Source organism: Xenopus laevis, chromosome 3L (genome assembly GCF_017654675.1).
Source record: "Xenopus laevis strain J_2021 chromosome 3L, Xenopus_laevis_v10.1, whole genome shotgun sequence".
Taxonomy (NCBI): Eukaryota; Metazoa; Chordata; class Amphibia; order Anura; family Pipidae; genus Xenopus; species Xenopus laevis.
In genome coordinates, this window is record NC_054375.1 from 124,843,490 (window position 1) to 124,867,181 (window position 23,692).

At 40.9% G+C, this 23,692-nt stretch overlaps 2 protein-coding genes across 4 annotated transcripts in view; one reads left to right on the forward strand and one right to left on the reverse strand.

The window, feature by feature from the left end:
* Positions 1-4,942, forward strand: part of adamts7.L (ADAM metallopeptidase with thrombospondin type 1 motif 7 L homeolog) — a 58,452-nt gene extending 53,510 nt beyond the window's left edge. For all 3 annotated transcript variants that reach the window (XM_018253357.2, XM_041586924.1, XM_018253358.2), the window contains one exon: positions 132-4,942. In XM_018253357.2, coding sequence (XP_018108846.1) covers positions 132-295 — 164 coding nt within the window. In that variant the 3' untranslated portion in view covers positions 296-4,942. The remainder of the gene's footprint in view (positions 1-131) is intronic.
* A 3,082-nt stretch (positions 4,943-8,024) lies between these two features.
* ciao2a.L (cytosolic iron-sulfur assembly component 2A L homeolog) lies at positions 8,025-23,671 on the reverse strand. Its single transcript, NM_001095442.1, is given in 5 exon segments — positions 8,025-8,489; positions 10,038-10,083; positions 12,770-12,819; positions 18,924-19,088; positions 23,526-23,671. Coding segments are annotated over 5 exon segments (456 nt in total). The 5' UTR covers positions 23,623-23,671; the 3' UTR covers positions 8,025-8,391.
* Between the last annotated feature and the right edge of the window lie 21 nt (positions 23,672-23,692).

The following is a 23,692-nucleotide window of genomic DNA, read 5'->3' on the forward strand; positions in this document are numbered from 1 at the left end:
CAGAACACGTACCATGTAGAAGATTCTGCTTGGGAAGAATTATTAAAAACTCAGCATTTCCTACTACTCAAAATAACCTACTTCCTGTAGCTTCAAAAAGCTTTGACTAATTGTTTTTGTCTTGTTTGCAGATGTCTCCTGCACTCGGGATCGACTTACATTCAGCTTCTGTAGGACCCTAAAGATACTGGGTCGGTGCTCCTTGCTCAGTGTCCAGGCTCAGTGTTGTCACACATGCCAGTCTTACATTCTGGGCTCTCGTGAGCTTAATAACCAACGTCTATCACGCAGGTGAGAATGACAACCCTGTCCAGTGTCTCAGGGACAAAGTCACTTGGAAGAAGGCCTCTGGACATGTGCTAATGCTATTAGGGTATCCTCACCACTACTGGAAAAAGAAGTCCAAGCGTCTTGTCCTGTGTCTCCTTGCTGTGGCTGCTCCTGCTCCTATTTCTTGAACCCTACATGAGACTGTGCTATAGGTTCATCAATTAGCCAGGACTTCTCAAAGAGGACAGACAAGATGAATGTATTAGTGGGGAAAGGGTAAACTATGCATTCTGCCCCATCGCTAGGAGACCTGTCCAAAATTGCATTGTTTAGCTTTAACATGTGGTGCTATGTTGGCTTGTGACCTCAGTTGATTTGTCACTGGCTGGCCAGTGAGGCCGTTTCATGCTCAATATTACACTGGGCTATCTGGTGCTTTAGAGATCAACTTCATTATTCTGTTATGGTATACTAACTGCATTATCATTCTGCTGCCATTCTGAAGGCTCACTTCTCAAGCCGTGAGCAAGACATAGGGGCAAATTCACTAAAGGGCTACTAGTCGCCAGTGAATGATCCGCCACACTTTGCTTCAGTTCGCCAGGTGCTAACTTGTTAGCAGTACGCTAATTCACTAAAACGCGAAGTTGCGTCTCAGCAGCAAAACGCTGGCGAAGTTTCGCTAGTGTTAATTCATCAGCGCGACCATTTCATAGCGATCTTTCGCTATTGTTCAGTTCTGCCAAGCTAACCTTTGTTAGCACTCTTACACTTAGGTCAATTTGAAAAGTACATATAGGTCATATATATTATTAGAGATGTTGAGGCAAATGCTTGAAGTGGCCACTTATTACAAATGTCCAAGGAAGCAAAATAAAGACAAAAGAGATCCTCTAATGCCCTAGACATGAGCCCACCCTAAAACAAATGTGGCATGCCCCTCAAATGGTTGGTAAAGAAATGTTAACACAAAAATCTTTAATAGTTAGGACTTTTGAAGGTAATCCCGCGTTTATTGAAAAACACCAGCGTTTATTTACAACTTTTATGATTTCTCAGCATACAGGATATGATGTCACTGACATAAGATTGAGGAGGATGAAGCTTTGTCTTATCAGTTCGCCTGGTCTAAGGTGGCGAAGGCAACTCTAGCGAAAGAGGTAACATTCCGTAAAATTCGCACTTTTGTGAATTTGCAGAGTAAAGATCGGACACCTGAACGAAAATGCACCTGGCGATAGGGCGTGAAACTGCAGTAATGACGGTCTTTTTCGCTAGCGAATTGTCGTCTACGCCATTTAGTAAATCGTCAATGTCACTGCAGATGAGATTTCTGCCCAATTTTCACTAGTGACGGCCACTTCGCCCTTTAGTAAATCTGCCCCATTGTCTTTTTTTCTGCCTATTTCATTATATATATCATATTTTCAGAATTAAGCACTGATCAATATCAGGGATATCTGCAAGTTACAAGGAATTTGTTTATAAAGTATAATCACCACATTTGTATTCCATCGTCCAGTATGGCTGAGCCCAGAGGAAATGACAGTGCAGATAAATGTAATCCAGGATGAGGACTGGGACCTCATATGGAGTACGGTGTAATGTATGAGCCCATAAATATCATATTTTCTATAACAACTATATATTCATGATGGTGCTGAGCAGCTCATGGCTGCAATAAAAAAAAAGATGAGTATTAACTGTATATAAGTCACATGTATATATGGATCACCTGTCTGCAAAAAGGTAGCATTTTATCCTGAAAGCCATTAATCTCTGAGAATAAAATAACTGGTTGCAGATAAATGGAACCGGCCAGTTACCCATACCAGTTTCACAGTTTCTCCCATAATTAAATAGGTCACCAGCAACGTGAGTAGAGACAGCATCTTTCCTGCTATATTCATACTGTATTAAACTGGAATATTTCTGTTTTATTAATTCTCTAAAACCAGTGGTGTCCAAACTTTTTGCAACGAGGGCCAGATTTGTCTCCGTGGCAGCCTCCGGTGAGAACTAGCGCCTAATCCAGTGATATGATGTCACTCTAATGTGCGATTACGTCACTGCGTGCAGCTGCTGCGGGGAGAAAATAAAAGGCACTGCTCTCTACTATCATTTTCGGGAGCAAAAAAAGTACCAGATCCTGGGTCTGGGTGGCTAGTTGGGTGCCAAGGCCACAGTTTTAAACAGTCAGAGTTAAACAAGTGGTATGTTTTGGCTTGTACTGTAAGGCTGCCCTAGGCCAGGGCCTAGGGGGCCTCTCCCCAAATCCAGGCCTACCCACGAGTGGGTGATTCCTTATTAATGGCTGCGGGCCAGTGTAAATTTGAAAATGGGCCGCAATTGGCCCACAGTCCGGACTTTGGACATGCCTGCTCTAAGTATATAGGTAAGGGTAAGCATGGAGCAGAGCACATACTCAGTTGAGTATCATACAGGTTGGTAGGTAGTGCTTGCCTACTGTTCCCTCTTCACCCCAGCTGTTAGTGATTCATATTCACACATGCATTTTTCTAAAAAAAAAGAAGAAAGAAAATATATTTTACTACAACAGACACAAGAGACCTAATAGCTCAGGTATAAGCCTTGTTGCAGTATACTTTCAACTCTGGGTAGTTTTTGTTTCTGGGTATCTGGAAAATGTCACTACAGTGATAAAGCTCTGCTTGAAGATTAGAAAGGGACCAGTGTGAGGGTTGAGCAAAAAGGTGTTTTAAAGGGAACCATGCTTAACAATAAATGGTTTTTATGTGTGTTTGAATGAATGTTTGTGTTGAGTAGATTAGAGATGGGAAATGGTAGGTGCTTTAATTTTGAAAAATTCTCTTTTGTCTTCTGATTCTTGCGGTTGTGTGTCTAGTGCTACGTCCTCATATATGCAACTCTCCCACCACTAATGTCCTCTATATATAGAAAAGAGCCTTATAAGAGGTTCAGATTGCCATTATATTTTATGGGGACATTGCTGCAAACAGAATAACTGGCAGATGGTTGTCACAAGAGATCTTGAGCAGTCCGCACATCTTGTGTGTCATTACTGGAAGAGAGTTTATGTATCCACAGTCAACATTTATACAATTTTTAATATAAAGGCCATAAACAAATTAAAAGTATGTAATTAAAGGCCGTTGATTGAAACGAGGGCCTGTCATTCCCGCAGACTCTTCATTTCAAATTCATGGCATGTGAAACATAAGTTGAAGCATAACCTATAGCCAGTGAATGTTCTAATGCAGCCTATGGGAAAGATATAGCCTTGGAGAACAGAGAAACAGTATAGTCCCAACTGACGTAGCCGGTGACAGAGTTCACATTATCTTTTCTTCCTAATCCTAGGCCGTTCTCTTTCAGATTCTCAGATGGGTTGGGCTTGGACCCAACTGAGCGCTACATACCTGTAGTGCAGTGATCCCCAACCAGTGGCTCATGAGCACCATGTTGTTCACCAACCCCTGGATGTTACCCCAGTGCCTCAAACAGGTGCTTATTTTTAAATTCTTGGCTTGGAGGCAAGTTTTAGTTGCATAAAAAACAGGTTTACTGTAGGCTACCAGTCCACACAGTAGCCAATCACAGCCCTTATTTGGCATGTGAGTGTTGCTCCCCAACAGGGTTTCAGAACCCTAAAACCTAGACAGGTGGCAATTCTAATATTGCATTAGGTATCAGAAAGAATTGCTTTTGAGCTATGCAACATGTTGATGGTGTGTTAAGGGCTAAAGTAAACATTGTGTTCTAGTCTGCTTATAAGGTGCCCACTACAGGCTTTGTGGAGATCCTCAATAAAAACGAGCACACTTGTTTGGCCTTCCTCCCCGATGACACACAGGGAAAACTCTCAAACACATTTAATGTTTGTTCAGTGATTCCCAGGAAAGAGAAACTCAACACTGAACACAATAGGCGTATTAATAGCTCCACAAAAGCTCTGGATTAGACGGATATGCAAAAAAATAAAAGAACAAAGACACAAGCTGCTGGGCCTTCTCCACTTCCTCTACAGCCACATCGACTGTTGCACACTTACACTTGGCTATCATCACTAACCATCTCTCTCTCTCTCGGGCAATTCTCCCTTCTCTTTATCTCACCCAGAGACTGAGAGTTGGAACCTTTCACTAGGCAAGAATGGATGGATGTCAAAAGCTATTTCTAGCCCTTTTGATGGGTCAGAGTTATGGGTAGTCCAAGCAGTGTGAATATAATACACAGCGTTGGGCTGTCTGAAGGAAGGCAATTGTCGGTTATAAAGTAGTAATCAATTAAGGGATGAGAGTTTTCTGTTGATTGATGAAGGGAACAAAAGTGACCAGGACATCAGATTTGTCATGTGCTCCAGGCCCTGCTCCACCACATCTCCATTATACCTCAGCTAATACTGTACTGTACCATTACTTCCATTTGCTAATGTCATTACTAATTTACCTTTCATTTTTGAACCTGCTTTCTTGCTCTCGTCTCTAGTCCTAGACTATACTGTCTTCTTACAGTTGGGTGAATCTGCTAATGTATTTGAAGGTTTCCTGTGTGGGAAGAAATCTGAACTGGTTTATCGTTCTTCTTGGCAAGTAGCTTCTTACACACAGCAAACAGATCACACAACTAGAAGCCCCTGTCCAGACTCATCATTAGAGTTATTCAATAAATGCAGCTTAAGTACAATTCATATTGCTACTTTGTGTGACAGTATTTTGTACCGTTCATAATTAATAAAAAAACGGAGACCAAAGTGTGGTATATTATTTACCTTAACTCGCACTGCACACGCAATGGATACACTTTAAAGACATTGATTGTTTGTATTGCTGCTATCAAGGGGCCTATTTATTAAACCTTGAATTTTTCTGGTTGAGTCTTTAAGGGAAAAACAAAAATAATTTGAGGGGAAAAACAAACTCAAATTGTTCAAGATTTATTAGGCTACAAAGCTGCTAACAATCTGAAATTACTACTGTTAAAACCGTTGTGATGTAAAAGGCAATGGCAGTGCCTATCACAATTTGAAGACAGGCCCAGACTGACAATCTGTGGGTTCTGGCAAATGCCAGAGGGGCTGCTGTAAATTGCCATAGACTATTTATTGGGCTGGTGGGAGGTTGTTTGGGCCACCGTGCACTTAAAATGTCAGGGCCTATTTTGACTCCCAGTCCAGATCTGTTTGAAGATCTTTTTTTGCCTTCATGATTTTTGAGGGTTTTGGGCTGTTTGATGCTGGTTTTCGTCCGAAAAAATTCGGCAATGCGAAAAAATTGCATGTTTTCGAATTGTTGCACGATTTTGTCTCAACTTTTCCCGCACTTTTTTCGATCTGATTTGACTTTTTAGGTCAAATTTGTTTTATGAAAGAAATGAGAAAAATACATTTTAATAAATAGGCCACCTACATCTGCAGTAAGAGTGGCTGATGTTGTCATGTGAAGCATTCATAAAGGTATGGGACCTGTTATCCAGAATGCTTAGGTCCTGGGGATAATGGATCTTCATACCCTAAGTCTACTAGAAAATCATGTAAACGTTAAATAAACCCAATAGGCTGGTTTTGCTTCCAATAAGGATTAATTATATCTTAGTTGGGATGAAGTAAAAGCTACTGTTTTATTATTACAGAGAAAAAGGAAATATTATTAAAAATATGGATTATTTGGATAAAAAGTCATCAGTTTTCCCATAATTTGGAGCTTTCTGGATAACGGATCCTATTTCTGTCTAGTACTACAAATCAGCTCCCTAAATTGCACATGACATTCCAAGGGGAATAGTGTTCATATTAAGAGGCTGCAGAGATTGGTCAGTAAAACACATTTTTAAGAACTAATTTATGTAGTATAAACAAGATGCAGCCGGCCTGTATATTTCAGCCAGAACTGTGTAAATCATAACATTTCACCTCTTTAAATGCGGCTAGCCCAAACGTGACTGTAAGAATGAAGTCCTAAAATGTTCTTCTTGGCAAGTAGCTTCTTACACACAGCAACATTGTTATACCGTAAGCTTTTAATTTAGAGTATAAGGCATGAATCTGCAGCTGAACACACACTGAAAAGCAGCAGGATCCAACAAATATAGAAATATCTCCATTTCATGCCAAGTTTTAAAGGTAGTAGTCCTGAAAGAAAGGGTTTGTACTCAGTTGTTCACTACACAGCAGAGAAGAGTGAGGTCTGCAAACTTTTTTGTAAATATGATCCATAGATCCTTGTGCAATCAGCAAATTAGCATGCTACTTGGCTTCCCAGAACCCAACATGGATTCAACTAAAAAAATACCATGACAACATCTATAGTGCATATTTTTAAAAAATTAATTACTACAGGTAAATGTAAAGAGGACACTCAGTTACCACATTTGGCTACAAGTTGATGCAGTTTTAACCCTCCGGCTCTTGTTCCATAGATTGTCATGAGAGGCAAGAACGAAAGGAATTATTCAGATCTACCAATGCTGCTTCTGAATAACATTACAACCCACAGTAGTCTAAAAAAGTATACAGAGTAGTAGTAGTAGTAGTAGCGGCAATAGTAGTAAAGGTATGGGAAGAGATTAGCCCAGTAACCCACACAAATCAACTGTTTGCTTCCACTATTCTGGTACTGTATCCCAGTCATTGATCTAATATGATATTTCCAAAAAAAAGGACACTGCAAAAAAAAACAAAAAAAAAAACAACAACGACATTTTTTTGGGCTCCAGAAACCAGCACAGTATGTTGACAGCAGTGGGATGAAAGGTTTCCCCATGGAGGAAATTTTGAATGGAGAGAACCCCTGAATTGCTCACCTTGCAGAAATCAGAAGGTGTCGATGGAAAAGACTTTAAAGGGATGGTTCACCTTTAAATTAACTTTCTGTATGTCATAGGATGGCCAATTCTAAGCAACTTTTCAATTGGTCTTCATTATTTATTTTATTCATAGTTTTTGAATGTTTTGCCTTCTTCTTCTGACTCTTTCCAACTTTTAGATGGGGGTCACTGACCCCATGCGAAAAACAAATGCTCTGTACGGCTACACATTTATTGTTATTGCTACTTTTTATAACTCATCTGTTTTTCAGGTCCTCTCCTATTCATATTCCAGTCTTATTCAAATCAGTGCATGGTTGCTAGGGTAATTTGGACCCTAGCAACAAGAATGCCAAAATTGCAAACTGGAGAGCTGCTAAATAGGAAAAGAAATAACTCTAAAAAACACAACTAATAAAACATGAAACCCAGTTGCAAATTGTCTCCGAATATAACTTTCTACATCATACTAAAGGTCAATTCCAAGGTGAACAACCCCTTTAAAAGCCCCCTCCCCCCCAAACAGTGCATTTAAAAAAATCATGCAAATATTGCAAATCGAGCTAATTGGTGTGGGCTAGGATTAGGGAGAGCCATATTTTGCGGTGTTAACGGACTTCTCAGAATACCACTAGTCTAGTCTAGTCTAGTGCAGACTGCTGCTTACCGTGCAAACTGAGAGTTTCATTACTATGCAGCCTCTTGACTACTCCATCAGCAACTGAAAGCGGCTCCCTTGAGTAAGTGTGGTTTCCAGAGGTCAGCATTTTGGTAGAATGGTGTCAGGGATCAGTGTGGGTCACATCACAAATCTAGTCTCTTAATACACTGGCTGTGTAGTAGCGCAACTGCAAATCCTGTTGATCCAACAAGCTGCAGACTATGCAATCTAAATCAACCCAATCCCTGGAAAATAAACAAAGCCCTTTGTCTGCTTGGAAGTGTTAGTAATATGATAATAGAACAGGTAAAAAAAGATGTATTTTATTTATCTGTAGAGCGCAGAGAAGGTTATTATAATGCCCATAAGATCTCCTACATTCAGAACAGATTTCCCATTGGCAGTCACAAGTAACCTTCAGGGGCTTTAAGGTTCAATCCTGAGATGAGCAATACAACATTCTCAGACTGGGAAACTGAGAATTATTTGAGGAATATGTTCTATCCCAGGGTCCGTTAGCATCTCTGCCTCTGTTAACAAGAGAGCCCAGACTGCAATGAATCCAACTGCATATCTGATACAATGGCTTCCTCTGAGCAGGGATTCCATACCATCAACCATACATTCTTGGTCAGCGTTCAGCAACAGCTGGTTACTGGGCCTCTAGAACCACTCTAGTCCGGTTCTGTGACACACTGCTCCACAATTTCCCGCAGGTTTGGATTCTCCATGGCTGCAGAAACTCGCTCCTTATCGTTTATCTGTTTATTAACTTAGAAACAAGACACAGTCAGAGGCAAACATGTTAATTAGGACCAGCAAGGGCCATATTTATCCCCTTAAAGGTGAAGGAAAGGCATATTTAATTGGGGGTGGCAAAAGTTCGGCACCCCCAATTGATTATATATATTTACCTGAAACCCCAGGCCGGTGCTCCTATCAGGAGAAAACTGCACCAGTCTGGGGATTCTTCCCGCAAGCACCACTGAGCAATCGGCTTCCTTCTTCTTCTTTCTTCAAATTTCGGGGGCCAACATATGTGAAGTAGAATGAAATTGCCAACTTCTTTGTTAAAGTTTGGCTTTTCACTCTACTGCACATGTGCACCTGCACGAAGAAAGAAGAAGTCGGAAGCTGGAAGAACCTTGGGTCGGTGCAGTCTTCTGCTGATAGGAGCACCAGCCCGGGGTTTCAGGTAAGTATATACAATCACTTGGGGGTGCCTAACTTTTGGCACCCCCAAGTAAAGAGCGCCTTTCCTTCTCCTTTAAACATCTCCCAAAAGACCACCCAACTAAAGGTGGCCACACACCAGAATACCTGCTCATTTGGTAACCTTATCAAACAAGCATGTCATTGCCCAACATGGCCACCTAAGTGCTGGGCCATATCGGGCTGATCTGATTGTTTGGCCCTAAGGGCAACGATTAGATCACAGGAAGGCCGATTCAGGTCATCAGGAGAAGACCTCATCAACAAGCCAATACAGCCCTAGCATCATCAGGATTTCTAAATCTGCATAATTTTCAGTCATTTATCAATCGTTGAAGAAATTCAGGAGGAGCCATACACAGGCAGATCAGCTGCTCAGTCTGAAGGACTAAATCAGCATCTTAAATTAGCCTGTGTATGGCCAGCTTAACATTTAAAGAATGTTGCTATCTCTAAATGAAGGGTTTTAGCCAAAACTGTGTAAAATATTACTGCCAACTGTAACATTCATAAATATCGAAGTCATAGCTGTTGTGAGTCTCAAGACTCATGTGGGAAATGAGGATGGCTCTATGGTAAGTAGCTAGCCTTGGTAAGGTCCGCTGCTACGTCTGACACCATAAAGTGTTTCAAAACGAGAATGGCTGCACCATACATGTTTAATGTGTATAGCATCCCTTTGGAAGGGCAGTATGCAATGCAATGTGCATTTCTATGCTTGCTCTGTTTTATGGAATCACTGTGTGCAAGCTAGGAACAAACTAATTTCCATGGAAGTCAATTAGTGGTTATATTTAGCTTCTTAGACCCCGCAGATCATGTTCACTAGACTGTGCCTCCTGTTGGCTTCTTATAAAGAGATAATGACATTAAAGGAGGGCTATGGGATGAAATTAGGCATGCCAGCCTGCAAACAATGGGGGCTTTCACAAGTTTAATGGACAGCAAAATAAACAGCAGGTACAACAAAGGAATCTGTAATCAGATCTTAATATGTCCATTAGAACAAGGGAAAACTAAAAACTGAACGTGTAAGAGAAATATAAATTGGTAGTCTTCCTTATACCCTGCACCAACAGCCAGAGTAGAAAAGCTGGTAGAAACTTACTGTCTTCCTCTGTTGAGTGAGTCCCCTCAGAAATATAGATTTCCAGCTGTAAAATCAAAGTTAAAGAAACCTAAAGGTCTGCTGGATATGAATAAAGTATCACAATGTATAGCAGGTACAGATTTAATGTGCTGATTTTTTTTTCCATAAAGAATAAGAAGACACTGGTTTTCTCCTGAAGCAAAGTAAAATAAAATGAAAAAAAAAAACTATAAGAGAGAGGCTGGAAGAGGTCGGAATGCAGAGGGATCTGCCAAACCTCCCTACAACCCCAACTTCTGAGCCAAAACAGTGGGTGTGTGAGAAATTATTTGTCATTAATTCCTCTTCTCCGCAATGTGTTTAACCTATCAGCAGATTAAGGGTTAAAGGTTCTGTGCGTGGTATAAAATGATGGCATTCAGGAAGGAATTACAAAAAAAAAAAAGAAATCGCATTGCTATGAAACTATGCAATTACAATGCCACCTGGTGACCACACATGAACATGCAGTCTATGAGGCTGAATCTGTTACATTGAGTTTGGTTGGCCTCAGTGCTAGGTAGCAATGCCCTGTTATTATAACTGGATCGGTTTCTAAACATTTAATCAAATATAAAAACAAACCATTTTCTATCAACTGGTAGCTGCAAACATTTCAAAGCAATGCCACTGTCTTCATTTACAACCTTGTTGGTGCCCCTAAAATAAAATGTAATGGTTAAAAAGAAAAATTAATACTCTACTAGATTGCAAGCTCTTGCAACCCACTGACCTTCATTTTTTGAGAAAGAACAGGTTTATGTGAGCCCAACTGTATTCTGGGGTAGAAGCGCAGAGCCCTGCTGTGTTAAAGGAGAATGAAAGCTCCAAGACAGTATATTGCCAACAGATTAGCCTCAATAGTGCAAGCTAGAATGCTATATTTATTCTGCAGAATGCTTTACCATACCTGAGTAAACAGCTCGAGACGCTGTCTCTGTTTGTTTAGGATAGAAGCTGCCATATAAGTTTGGTGTGACATCACTTCCTGCCTGAGTCTCTCCCTGCTCACTTACAGCTCTGAGCTCAGATTACAGCAGGGATGGGAGGGGGAGTGAAGCAAACTGAGCATGCTCAAGCCCTGCCCTGGAGGTTTAAGATGAAAACAGGAAGTCTGATACAGAAGCCCATGTATACAAAATAGAAGGAAATAAATGCTGTATTTCTTTTGACAGAGGACTCAGAGCAGCATTACTTTGAGGGTTTACTGGTGTATTTATATAGACCTTTCTGATAAAGCTTACTTAATTTTAGCCTTTCCTTCTCCTTTAAATGGTCTGAGCCCATTTTAACACAGCAGACATAATATGATGCTCGATGTGAATTAACAGGTGGTATTTCCCTTCTGATTTCCTGTTGTGTTCCTCCAGGAGTTACAAATAAATATTTTGTCATTTCTGGCAGATGTTTAGGGGCAACGGCACACTTAAAGGGCAACTAAAGTCTAAAATAGAATAATGTTAGAAATGCTGTATTTTGTATACTTAATATAAACATGAACTTACTGCACCAGAAGCCAAATCAAACAAATGATTTATGCTTTTAAAGTTGGCACAGGGGGCTGTCATCTTGTAACTTTGTTAAACATCTTTGCGATACCAAGACTACGCACATGCTCAGTGTGGTCTGGGCTTCAGTTGGGTGGTAAAGCTTAGGGATCGTCATAAATGATCAAAACAGCACAGGTCAAATAATATCTGCCAGAAGCCGATACAGCAAGACTGATTAATAATCAGACTATACAGACTGCACTGGGTCTGTGGATAGAAATCTTCACAGTTGTTACAGGGAAACAAACAAAGCTGCTCGAGTTCTGGGAAGTAAGGTGTGGGGGGGGGGTCCCCCCTGCTGTTTGAAAGTATGATAACTTCCCTGCACAGCAGTTAGGGACCGTCTAAGGTTTCCTAAGTGCAGCAAGTAAAATGAAGGGTGAATTTCACTGTATACAGTCAGGTTTCTTATAAAAACTGTACACATGTTTTAATTAAAGTATATTGGAGATAGGATTCTTTTTCATTAAAGAAAGTAAAAATGGGATTTTATTTTTTTGCCTTTACATGCCCTTTAAGCGCACCCATGATAGCAGGTGGCTTGCCGTCCAAACGAATGGGGTGTGATGCTGAAAGTTTTCTTGTCTACCAAATGGGGCCTTGGCGAGAGACCACATGGCAATGCTACTTGTTCGTTGGCCTAAGATTATTCCATCAGGGTCAGATCGGCTCACTGGGGCAAAAGGAGACAACTTTGTGGACCCCAACACCCTGTGGCATGTGAATGAGAAGCGCAGTGCGATGTGGCACAGTGAGACTGGATTGCTATTAGCCGGTAAGTAGTGTAGTGTAACTTTGAATTTGAGTTTTTATTTTTATATCTAACTGTACATACATTCACATTTTACATTCGGGGGGGGGAGCAGAAGTTTTCTCATGGTAGACATACAATCAGCTATGCAAAGAAGTCTTACGTATTGGTAGACATTACATGCCATCCCAGTGAGAGAATGATAAATTGTGTAAATCATATGATTAGAAGAAATAAAAAACAAAAAGGAGAAGGTTAAAAGTAAAACCTTAAAAATAAAACCAAAAGAAGAAAATACATTTTTTTGACAAATCAGTGTTTTTTACCCGCACAAAAATTGATAGAATATGAAATAAACCTTTCTTTACTTGGAAATTGCTTAAAGACAAAGTGCAAGTGTCAGTTCTCACCTTGTGTTTGAAAGACAGACATCTCTGCAGCTTGACTCGTAGACACAGACCTGGATACAGACACAGGATTAGTAAGGCTCTTGACACTCAATATCAGTTTCTAATGGAGAAACCCCCAGGTGGTGCTTTTCTCTCAGATTTCATTCAAATTCATTCAGAGGCTATACAGCTCTCCTGTCACCACTAAAACTGAGTAGTGGCCTGATAATCTACTGGCAAAATCATACAGGCAGCTTTCAATCTTACGGAGCAATGGAGGCTGAACTAAATGCAAGAATTTGAAAACACCAAACTCACATATTGTCAAATTGCCTTACTGCCAGCATAATACAGCCTGCATAGATATATGTATGTATTGTTGCTTCTTATGGTGATGGTACTGATTTGCCATTTCATTTCCTCAGGGATGAAAAAGTTGTTCCACCAGTTGAGAGATGGCTGGGGAAATGGTGCACTGGAGGATAAATAGTGCATCCCCAGTGATCCCCAACCAGTAGCTCGTGAGTAACATGTTGCTCTCCAACCCCTTGGATGTTGCTCCCAGTGACCTCAAAGCAGATGCTTATTTTTGAATTCCAGGCTTGGAGGCAAGTTTTTGTTATATAAAAACCAGATGTACTGCCATACAGAGCCCCAATGTATGCGGACACAATATCCACATAGGGGCTACCAAATGGCCAATCACAGCACTTATATGGCACGCCAAGAGCATTTTTCATGCTTATGTTGCTCCCCAACTCCTTTTACTTCTGAATGTTGCACACGGGTTCAAAAGGTTGGGGATCCCTGGCATAGATCCTATATCTCAATCAAAAGGGCTCAAGCAGCACCAGTATAACAGCATATGATTTAGGGATGCACCGAATCCACTATTTTGGATTTGCCCGAACCCCAGAATCCTTCGCAAAAGATTCGACCGAATACCGTACCGAATCCTAATTTGCACATGCAAATTAGGGGTGGGAAGGGGGAAAAACTTTTACTTCCTTGTTTTGTGACAAAAAGTCAAGCAATTTCCCTTTTCGCCCCTAATTTGCATATGCAAATTAGGATTGGCCAGGGAGAAGGATTCAGACCAATCCGAATCCTGCTGAAAAAGGCTGAATCCGGAACCGAATCATGAATTGGGTACATCCCTAATATGATTATCTGCCGTCAAACAGTATGTATGTACCAGATTATATATGAGTGTGTTAATTGCTTCTCAACGAGCCGCAGTCCCCGTGCCAGAATGCAAGGATTCCAAGTAAATCGAAAAATAGCCGGAGAGCACACCTTTATGTTTTAAAAGGTTTTCGTTTTTATTTTGCAGACAATCCTGCACAACAATGTTTCGGCTACAACAGCCTTCATCAGGTGCATAAAAAACAGTGGAACAAATAAGCTATTTACCCTTTCACCTCACCAAAAATGTTTTCCCTTCCGTGTTTAATATTAACTCCAAAAAAAATTCCCCCACCACAGTCTTTTGTAGAGACACAAACACTAGCAATTTCATTGCACAACAGATGCAGCGGACACATTACTATAACTGCAGAACCTTCTAAGGGGCAAATTCACTAAGCGCCGAACGCTAGCGTTACTTCGCTAGCGTTTGGCATTTTCGTTACTGCGCAAATTCACTAACGAACGCTGGCGTAGTTTCGCTAGTGTTACTTCGCACCCTTATGCCTGGTGAAGTTTCGCTAGCGACGTAACTACGCAAATTCACTAAAGCGTGCAGTGTACTGAACGCTACCTTTTACGCTAGACTTCCTTCGCCACCTCAGACCAGGCGAAGCGCAATAGAGTAGATAGGGATTGCTTCAAAAAAAGTCAAAATTTTTTCTAAGTCCCAAAAAACGCTGGCGTGTTTTCTACATTATGGGTGATAGGCTGAAAAAGATCGAAAATGTTTTTGGGGCTCCCCTCCTTCCCCCCTACATCTCCTGACTCATGGCAACTTACCTAGACAGTGGGCACATGTGTAGGGCAAAATAAAATTTTTATTTGATGTTTTGAAGGTTTTCTAGCCATTTGTAGTGCTGATACGTATTCCTCCATTGAAATTTGAATTTGGCGCCGTATGCAAATTAGCTTTCGCTAGCGTAACTTCGCTTTACTTAGCGAAGCAACGCTAGTGCAACTTCGCAACCTTACGCTACCCCTGAGTGCAACTTCGGATTTTAGTGAATTTGCGAAGCGCTGGCAAAACTACGCGTGGCGAAGTGCGGCGAAGTTACGCCTGGCGCAACTACGAATCTTAGTGAATTTGCCCCTAAGACTCTACCAAAGGTCTTCCTCCAGTGAACTACATAAGATAAAAATGCATTTTTGATGATGATAGACTGAATTGACAGGCGAATCACCTGACCATGCCAACATGTCTACTCCTGAGAAAAACAGCATTTGCATTAGCAACTAAACACCGTCGCCAAAATCTGGTCCGATCTCTAAAGGAACCTAAACAACTGGGTCTTTTATTGCTGTACAGTGAGTAAGTATGTTTAAAGGTAATTTATACCACATGTACGTCTGCAAGGGTCAAATCAAGCTGCAATAACACCTGGGGGCAAAAAAGTAACGTCAATGAATGCAGTTAGGGAAGTCAATTAGGACACTCCGTAATGAAGAATAATTGCTGGGGGTCCACATAATCATAATCTCCATTAATTTCATCCTTTGCAGCACTTGCATTGCTGAAAAAAAATTCATATTCACCTTCACCAGCAACTTCTTTCCTTCCACTGACTAAAACCCAGCAGAGTTAGCTTCCTCACTTGCGATCAAGGAAAAGGGGCACCGTTCATATATTCAGCCGTCAGTTATACAGCAAATGCACAGTGAATGCTTGTAGAGATCACCCTTAAACTCACTTTCCCGCTACAGACTATGGGGTTACAGTTAAAGGAGAATGAAAGGTTGAAGAACAAATATAATCAGAAGTTGCTGTCAATCAAAATTCACATATAATTATATGTACTTTTGCCTTAAAGAAAATTGGGTTTTCTGGCTCAGCAATGGGATGTTGACGTTGCTATGGCAGGAGCCAAAAGCAAATGAATCTGGGCAGTCGGTAGCAGCATAAAAGAATGCTTTTTTCCCCCCAGGATTATCCAGAGTCTCTGATTTCCCACTTGATGTCTGACACATTTATTTATTTAAAAAGAGAAGTCTTCTTGAGGTTGTTTCTGCTAAATGGGGCAACTCCAGGGTTTAGAGGGTTAACTTGCTCTTCCCACAGAAGGATATTGTATCTGTTCATTTTTTGTTTGGGTGGGGGGGGGGTCAGTTTAGTTTTACATTTAAAAAACAAAACAAAAAAATGTTCACTATTAGGTAGCAGGTATAAAGAAGGCAGAGAGCAATTTTTATACATTGAATGGCAGATATAATAAGGTTCGAGTTGTGTTTTCCACAAAAATTCATGTTTTCAAGGTAATTTTTTGGGTCAAAAATCGAATTTAACAAAAAAAAAAACTCTAATTTTTCTAGATTTATTATACCCCTAAACATAAACTTAATGCACCACAAGCCTAATCAAACAAATGATTTATGCTTTCAAAGTTGGCCACAGGCGGTCAACATCTTGTAACTTTGTTAAACATCTTTGCAAGACTAAGACTGTGCACATGCTCAGTGTGGTCTGCTTAGGGATTGTCATAAATCAAAACTGCACAAGTCACATAAAATCTGCCAGAAGCCAATACAGCAAGACTGATTAATAATCAGAATATACAGACTGCACTGGTCCTGTGTTGTCATGTAATCTAATATGGGTTTAATAGTTTTTGTATTGTTGAATACAAACTGTCTCCAACTCTGCAGAACCAGTGGCTGCAGCAAAATAATCCTCCAAATAGAATCCCAGTTTATCTGTTTAAATCTGGCTCCATGATCTTTGTCCTTGCAGCTGGAAACAGTAAATGGGATGTAAAGGCAAAAATCAAATCCAATACAAATCTCTACACAGTCTCCGACTGCTCTACAGGGAAACAAAGCTACTTGAGTTCTGCATGTCTGGGAAGTAAGGTTGGTGCTCCCCCTGCTGTTCATAGGTATTATTGTTTTCCTGCAGAGCAGTTAGGGACCGTCTGACAATTCCTATCCACAGCAGTAAATGAAGGGAAAATTTCACTGCACACAGTCAGGTTTCTTAGAAAAACTGTAAACATTTTTTAAATTAAAGTATATTGGAGATAGGTTTCTTTTTCATTAAAGAAAGTAAAAATGGTATTTTATTTTTTTTATTTACATGCCCTTTAATAGCCTTCATGATGTCAAGTTTTTTTTAGGAGGGTTTTGCTGAAAACTAGATCAATTCAAGTTTTTTCCTCCCGAAAAACTCGATCAAACTCGCTAATTCAAGTTTTTTCTTGAATTAGAAACCATTCGAGTTATGAGTCCAATCGAAGTATGAGGTCTAAAAAAAAAAACTCTAAAATTCGACCTTTGGTAAATAACATGCTGAATGTCATTACAAATAAATGCTCAGTCTGCTATAAACCACATGCACTAGTTGATTTGGTTTCTAACACTGTTACATATTAGAGCATTCAAAAAAGTTTGTTGGACTCTACAGTTTTCTGTACAACAGAAGCATTATTATTGTTATACAGAGTCAATACATTTATGCAGCACTTTATAGAGATTATACACCATTCACATCAGTCCCTGCCCAAGTGGAGCTTACAGTCTAAGGTCCCTATCACATTCACACACAGAGGGCCAATTTGATCAGGAGTCAATTTATCCACCTGTATGATTTTGTGAGAGGAAACCAGAGTACTCAGAGGAAACTTTTACAGAAACAGGGAGAACATACAAACTACTTGCGAATAGTGCCAAAACCTGAAGCAAATTTAGAGAGCGTAACCCACTGATCCAGCATGCTGCAAACATAACATCCCTCGCGTGCAAGAACAAGAAAACACAGACACTGGATCCATCCTTATTTTCCTACCCTTGGGTGTCCTGTTCTGCAGGATACATGATATATATACCTGCTCAGCATACAGAGATAAAGAATACTGAACCAAGCCGAGTGGGAACCATTTACAAGGGTGTGAGCAAACAAAACAAAAATGCACAAAAACGGTTAAACTGAGATCATGTAACCTGACAATGTAGAATCTATGGTATAAGCATGCTAGTACGTCTGTGTCAGCACTGTGGATTTCATTATCTGTAGCACGGAAAGGGTTACTGATTCATTAACAGCAGATATCCCACGCAAGCACAAAGCAGGGAATGGATTTTTAGAAAGACAATTCAAGCCAAGGCACTAGGATCATTAACATATTCTTAAACTGGAAAACATCTTGCGCTGTTAGATTCCAGAAGCCTTGCAGAGAAATATGATACACAGGAGAACCTGAACTACTGCATTTTACACTGTTCTTCAATTTACATTATTATTTTAAAAAAGGTCCCAATATAAATTCTAATTAATATTTTCTAGGGATGCACCGAATCCAGGATTCGGTTCGGCATTCAGCCTTTTTCAGCAGGATTCGGCCAAATCCTTCTGCCCGGCCGAACTGAATCCGAACCCTAATTTGCATATGCAAATTAGGGGAGGGGAAGTAAAACATGTTTTCCCCTTCTCACCCCTAACTTGCATATGCAAATTCCGATTTGGATTCGGTTCAGTATTCAGCCGAATCTTCCGAGAAGGATTCGGCCGAATCTTCCAAGAAGGATTCGGCCGAATCTTCCAAGAAGGATTCGGCCGAATCTTCCTCCTGTTTACCCAGGTTGTACTCATGTTTTGCTCATGCAGCATTCAGGTATATGATTCCTTGGGTTTCCTAAAGATTATACAAGAACCCTCGGGAGCTTCCACTGCCATAGGGGTATGTTTATCAAAGAGTGAAGTTAGAGATCGCCCAGTCCGCTAGAGTGAAATACCACCTCTTACCACCCATTTCTATGGCATTTTTAAAGGCATAGGGTGAATTTTTTCATTTTTAAAAATCCCATAGAAATTAATGGAAACTTTTACTCTAGTGGACTGTGGTGATCTCAGACTTCACTTTTTGATAAATATACCCCATAGGATCTGAATATCAGCTGCATGGTTCAAGAAAAAAAATATCCATATCATAAAATAATCATCTTGGATAAATCCCTAACTCAAATGTGTAGTAATGCTAATGGGGGATCTTATCCTTACCTATAAGGGTGGCCAGGGAGCAGTGTGGGACAGTTGGTGTGAATCTGATGATAACCAGATAACATTCATCATCCACCTCCTGAACGGAAACGCAGCTTTCCGAAACAACATCCAAGTCTTCCAACGTGCTTGGTTTCTCAGGATCCCGGATATTTTTAATTATATCTGTGAGAGGAGAGAGTATAAACATAGAGAAGGTGAGCCCAGGTATACAGAACCACTAACCAATATTTCTTATAAACCCTGTGTTTGTACACGACTTATCACACCAGCGCTCCAGGGGCTTAATCTTCATTATGCCCCTGATTTAAATTGGTAATGCACCTCCAAATTAACTTTTAGTATGATGTAGACATTGTCATTTTAAAACAATTTGCAACTGATCTTCATTTTTTATTTTTTGTCATGTTTCAGTTAATTAGCAGTTTTTGTTTAGTAGCTTTACTGTTTGGTATTTCAGCAACTGGTTGCTAGGGTCTTATTCACCCTAGCAACCAGGCAGTGGTTTAAATGAGAGGCTGGAATATGTATAGGCGAGGGACTGAATAAAAAGATAAACAATAAAAAGTATAAATAGCCTCACACAGCAATCATTTTTTGGATTCTGGGGTCAGTATTTGAAAACCTGAAATAGGCAGAAGATGAAGGCAAATAATCAAAAAGAAAAAAAAAAAACTATAAAAATAATAATGAAGATCAATTTCAAAGTTAGGAATATAATATTTTATAACATACTAAACTAAAAGGTGACCCCCTTAAAAATGTATTTTATCTACTCATAAATATTATTTGGAAACTAGGACTATATATATGTTGTGTATGGAGCCAGCAGTTAACCTGATGGGAGGGCTGCCTAAGGTCCAACAGCCAGACAAGTATGGCACTGAGGTTAAGATGGGAATGCACTGATAGAGCTTTGTGTGTGGGCTAATTTCATCATTCAGCACCCCCCCCCCCCCAGTTGTTGGCTGAATTATGACATTAGCCCACTGCATTGGTGGCCAGATAACACAAAGCTCTATCAGTGCATTCCCAGCTTAACTGCCATACTTCTCTGGTTGTGGGGCCTATGGCATTCTGTTCAGAGATCACTGCATCAGCACTCTGATATGGTCTGCAACCAACTGGATCTTCAAACCTGCCCAATTGATACATCATTTTAGGGCTGATATCAGTTAGGCAGACTGATTGGAAGTCTAGAGGAGCTCAGCCAGCAGCAGCTTTAATTGGCCATCTTAATCATATTCTACTTCTTGCAAGCACATTGTTGAGCACCGTTAGCCGTGCAGTTGCACTTCATCAACCTACGCCATTAGACCTCAGATACAATGCAACTTGTAAGGGGCAACTCAAGCTCCTGGAAAATGAAAAAATACATCCAGACATCAAGGCTAGTGGTGGAACAAGTCTGAAATGCCAAGTGCCAGGGTAAGGTGCAAGTGTCAAGCAGCAGATGTGCAAAAGTGGCATTGTGTTGGAAAAGTAGATGGTAATATTTGGGAAATAAATAGAGAGAATATACACAGCACCACCAAGCAAGCAAGAGTCACGGTGAAGGCACCTCCAGGTCAGGATCATGGTGGCAAGAACATTCACGTCTGGGTCACAAACAAGGCTAGATGGAACAGGTCAGAGCAAGTTAAGCTGTTTCAGGTTATCTTTTAGACACACTTGGTCATCCCCTACGTAATCTCTCTCATACATCACTTCGCCATACATGCTTACATTCTCCTTTAAAAGGGAAATTCTTCTTTAAAGGGGAAACTGCAGTGGATATTTAACTCAACAAATAGGTTTTTAAAGTTGTTCGTATATAAATTATACTGTGAATAAAGTACCCCCTCTTATAAAATATAAGGATATTATAAGCCACAGAGGAGTTCCATGACCATATAAAAGCACGAGGCTGAAGGCCTTTTATACAGGTCATGGAACTCCGAGGTGACTTCTAATATTTTCATATTTTGCAACAAGGGGTACTTTATTTATTATAATACACAAGTTTCATGAGACAATCTAATAACTGATGATCACTAAGAGCTGTTTATACGGATATAATTTAATGGATAGATAGCTTTTGTATGTTACATATAAATAATACACAAGAACCATGGCTATCATGTACATTATATTCTTATAATACACAAAAGCCATGAATATCTTGTAAATTATATCCTTATAAACGGTGAGTTCTGATGTCATCAGTTATAAACGGTGAGTTCTGATATCATTTCTGTCACATGACACTAAAACGTGTGTATTATAATAAATAAAGTACCCCCAGTTGCAATATATGAGGATATTAGAAGTTACATCGGAGTTCCATGACCTGTATAAAAACACTCGGCCTTCGGCCTCGTGTTTTTATATGGTCATGAAACTCCTCGGTAACTTATAATATACTTATATTTTACAAGAGGGGGTACTTTATTCACTATATAATACATAAAAACCTATGAATATCTTGTAAATTATATCCTTATAAATGGTGAGTTCTGATGTCATCAGTTATAAATGGTGTGGTATAAGAGGGGGTACTTTATCCACTATATAAACGGTGCTTAGGGATGTCATCAGTTATAATCAGAGCACAGGCACGTTTCAGGGGCTGCTGCCGCCCCCCCCTCCCGCTCTGTATTTCTAACTTGTAGCATTGGAGCGGGTCTAGGAGGGGTCGCATCGCTAGTGCAGTGAGCGCTATTGCGCTCACTGCACTAGAAGAGTCTAATTTCCATTTGGCTCTTAAGGTTACCAGAGGCGGCTTTTTGCCGCCTCTGGTAACTGGTCGCTCCGTGCCGCCTGAGGCAAGATTATCACCTTGCCTCATAGCCAGAGCGGCCCTGCCGGAGCTTAGTGATGTCATTTTTGTCACACGACTCACCGAAGCTTGTGTATTATAATAAATAAAGTACCCCTTGTTCCAAAATATGAGGATATTAGCAGCAGGGTTGCCACCTTTGCCGGTGGCTAAACCGAACAATAGGTGCGTGGCAGATAGCATTGGGCTGGAGCAGTGATCTTGGGGTGGGCATGATGAGATCAGAGGCAGGTACAATGATGTTGTGGACAGGGCCGGAACTAGGGGTAGGCAGAGTAGGCACGTGCCTAGGGCGCAAAGCTGGGAGGGCGCCAGGCACGTACCTCCTCTGCCGCCTACCCCAAGTCCGGTTCCCTTCTCTTGCCGACTCTATGTGGTTATCGCGCTTTGTGCGCATGAGCAAATTCGCGCAGGCGCACAAGCAAATTCGCACAGGCGCACTCTAAACAGCCGCCGCAGCTGCCGGTCCTGCCTAGGGCGCCTGCCCAGCATGGCCCGGCACTGGTTGTGGAGCTATGATGCTGGGTCAGGGTTAGTACATCACTTATATGCAAATGGCTGGATTTCTGCCCAGTTTTCGCAATGTTTTAAATTGGAACAGAAAGTTTTAAATCAGACAGCCCTTTGACAAATGGAGATTTCCAATTGAAAGCCACACAGCTGGAAATCCTACCTCTATCGATTCTGCCTGATGAGTAAGACCAATCCTTTAACTACAGGTATGGGATCTATTATACAGAAACCAGTTATCCAGAAAGCTCTGAAATACAGCAATGCTCATTTAGACAAAATATGTATTTTTGATTGATTTGCTTATTTCTGTTGCTTTAATAACACAAAATGAACTGCACTGCATAATAACTGAGCAATGTCAAGGTGAGTAGTTGGGTATTTAATTAGTTTTCATTTGGCCAGATCATTGTTCAGTTTTCACAAAGCTGAAAACCAAACAGAAAGATGAGACCCAAACAGACCTTAAAATATCGAACTGTTCGGGTCAAAACGGAACAGGTGGCAGCCCTAATTAGCAGTCACCTCACCCGGCCTTCGACCTCACATTTTTTATACAGTCATGGACAGGCCCGGACTGGCAATCTGTGGGTTCTGGCAAATGCCAGAGGGGCTGCTGTAAATTGCCATAGGCCGTCACTATATATTGGGCTGGTAGGAGGCTGTTTGTGCTGCTGTGTGGCCTGTTTGGGCCTCTGTGTACCTGAAATGCCAGGGCCTATTTTGAATCTCAGTCCAGGCCTGGTCATGGAGCTCCTTGGTAACTTACAATATCCTATTTTACAAGAGGGGGTACTTTATTCACTATTTATTTGTTTGCTTCTCAGCCCAACACTGTTTTGCAGCTGCAACCAATGCTGCCAGTCGCTGACAGACTTCCCCTCCACTGATTGGCCAATTCCAGCACTGTCACATCAAGGACACACAGCAAGCTTGGGTTGTCTGCCGTAAGAACATAAGGGTGAGGAAGCTCATAGACCAGTTCTAAAATAGAAAGTGGATTTTAAAATACAATAAAAGATAGGTGAAAAAGCGTATGAAGTTTGGTCTTTAGATGAGCGAATATCTTAGAACAGGGACTGTAACCCCGTTATAAAAAGATCTGCTTGCGCTGCAATCTAAACGGCTACAGAGCGGCCACATTGCACAATTGTCCCTGAAAGCCATATCAGGAGCAGCACTACGTCCATCTGCCAAACGTCACTAAATGTCTCCCAGCAGTCTGTTCGCGTGCATCGCAGCGCCCCATCTTTCTCCTCTGCCCCCTGAATTACCATACACCTCCAGGGCTCGTTCGTCCATGATGCGGGGCTGCGCTTTCTCCCTGGAAGATCCACGAAAAGAACTTAAGAAGCCAGAAAGCAACTCCATGCTCTCCCCACCCACTGGGCTACGTCACGAACTGCCCTTGACAAGTGCTGATCTCTCAACCAATAGTTGT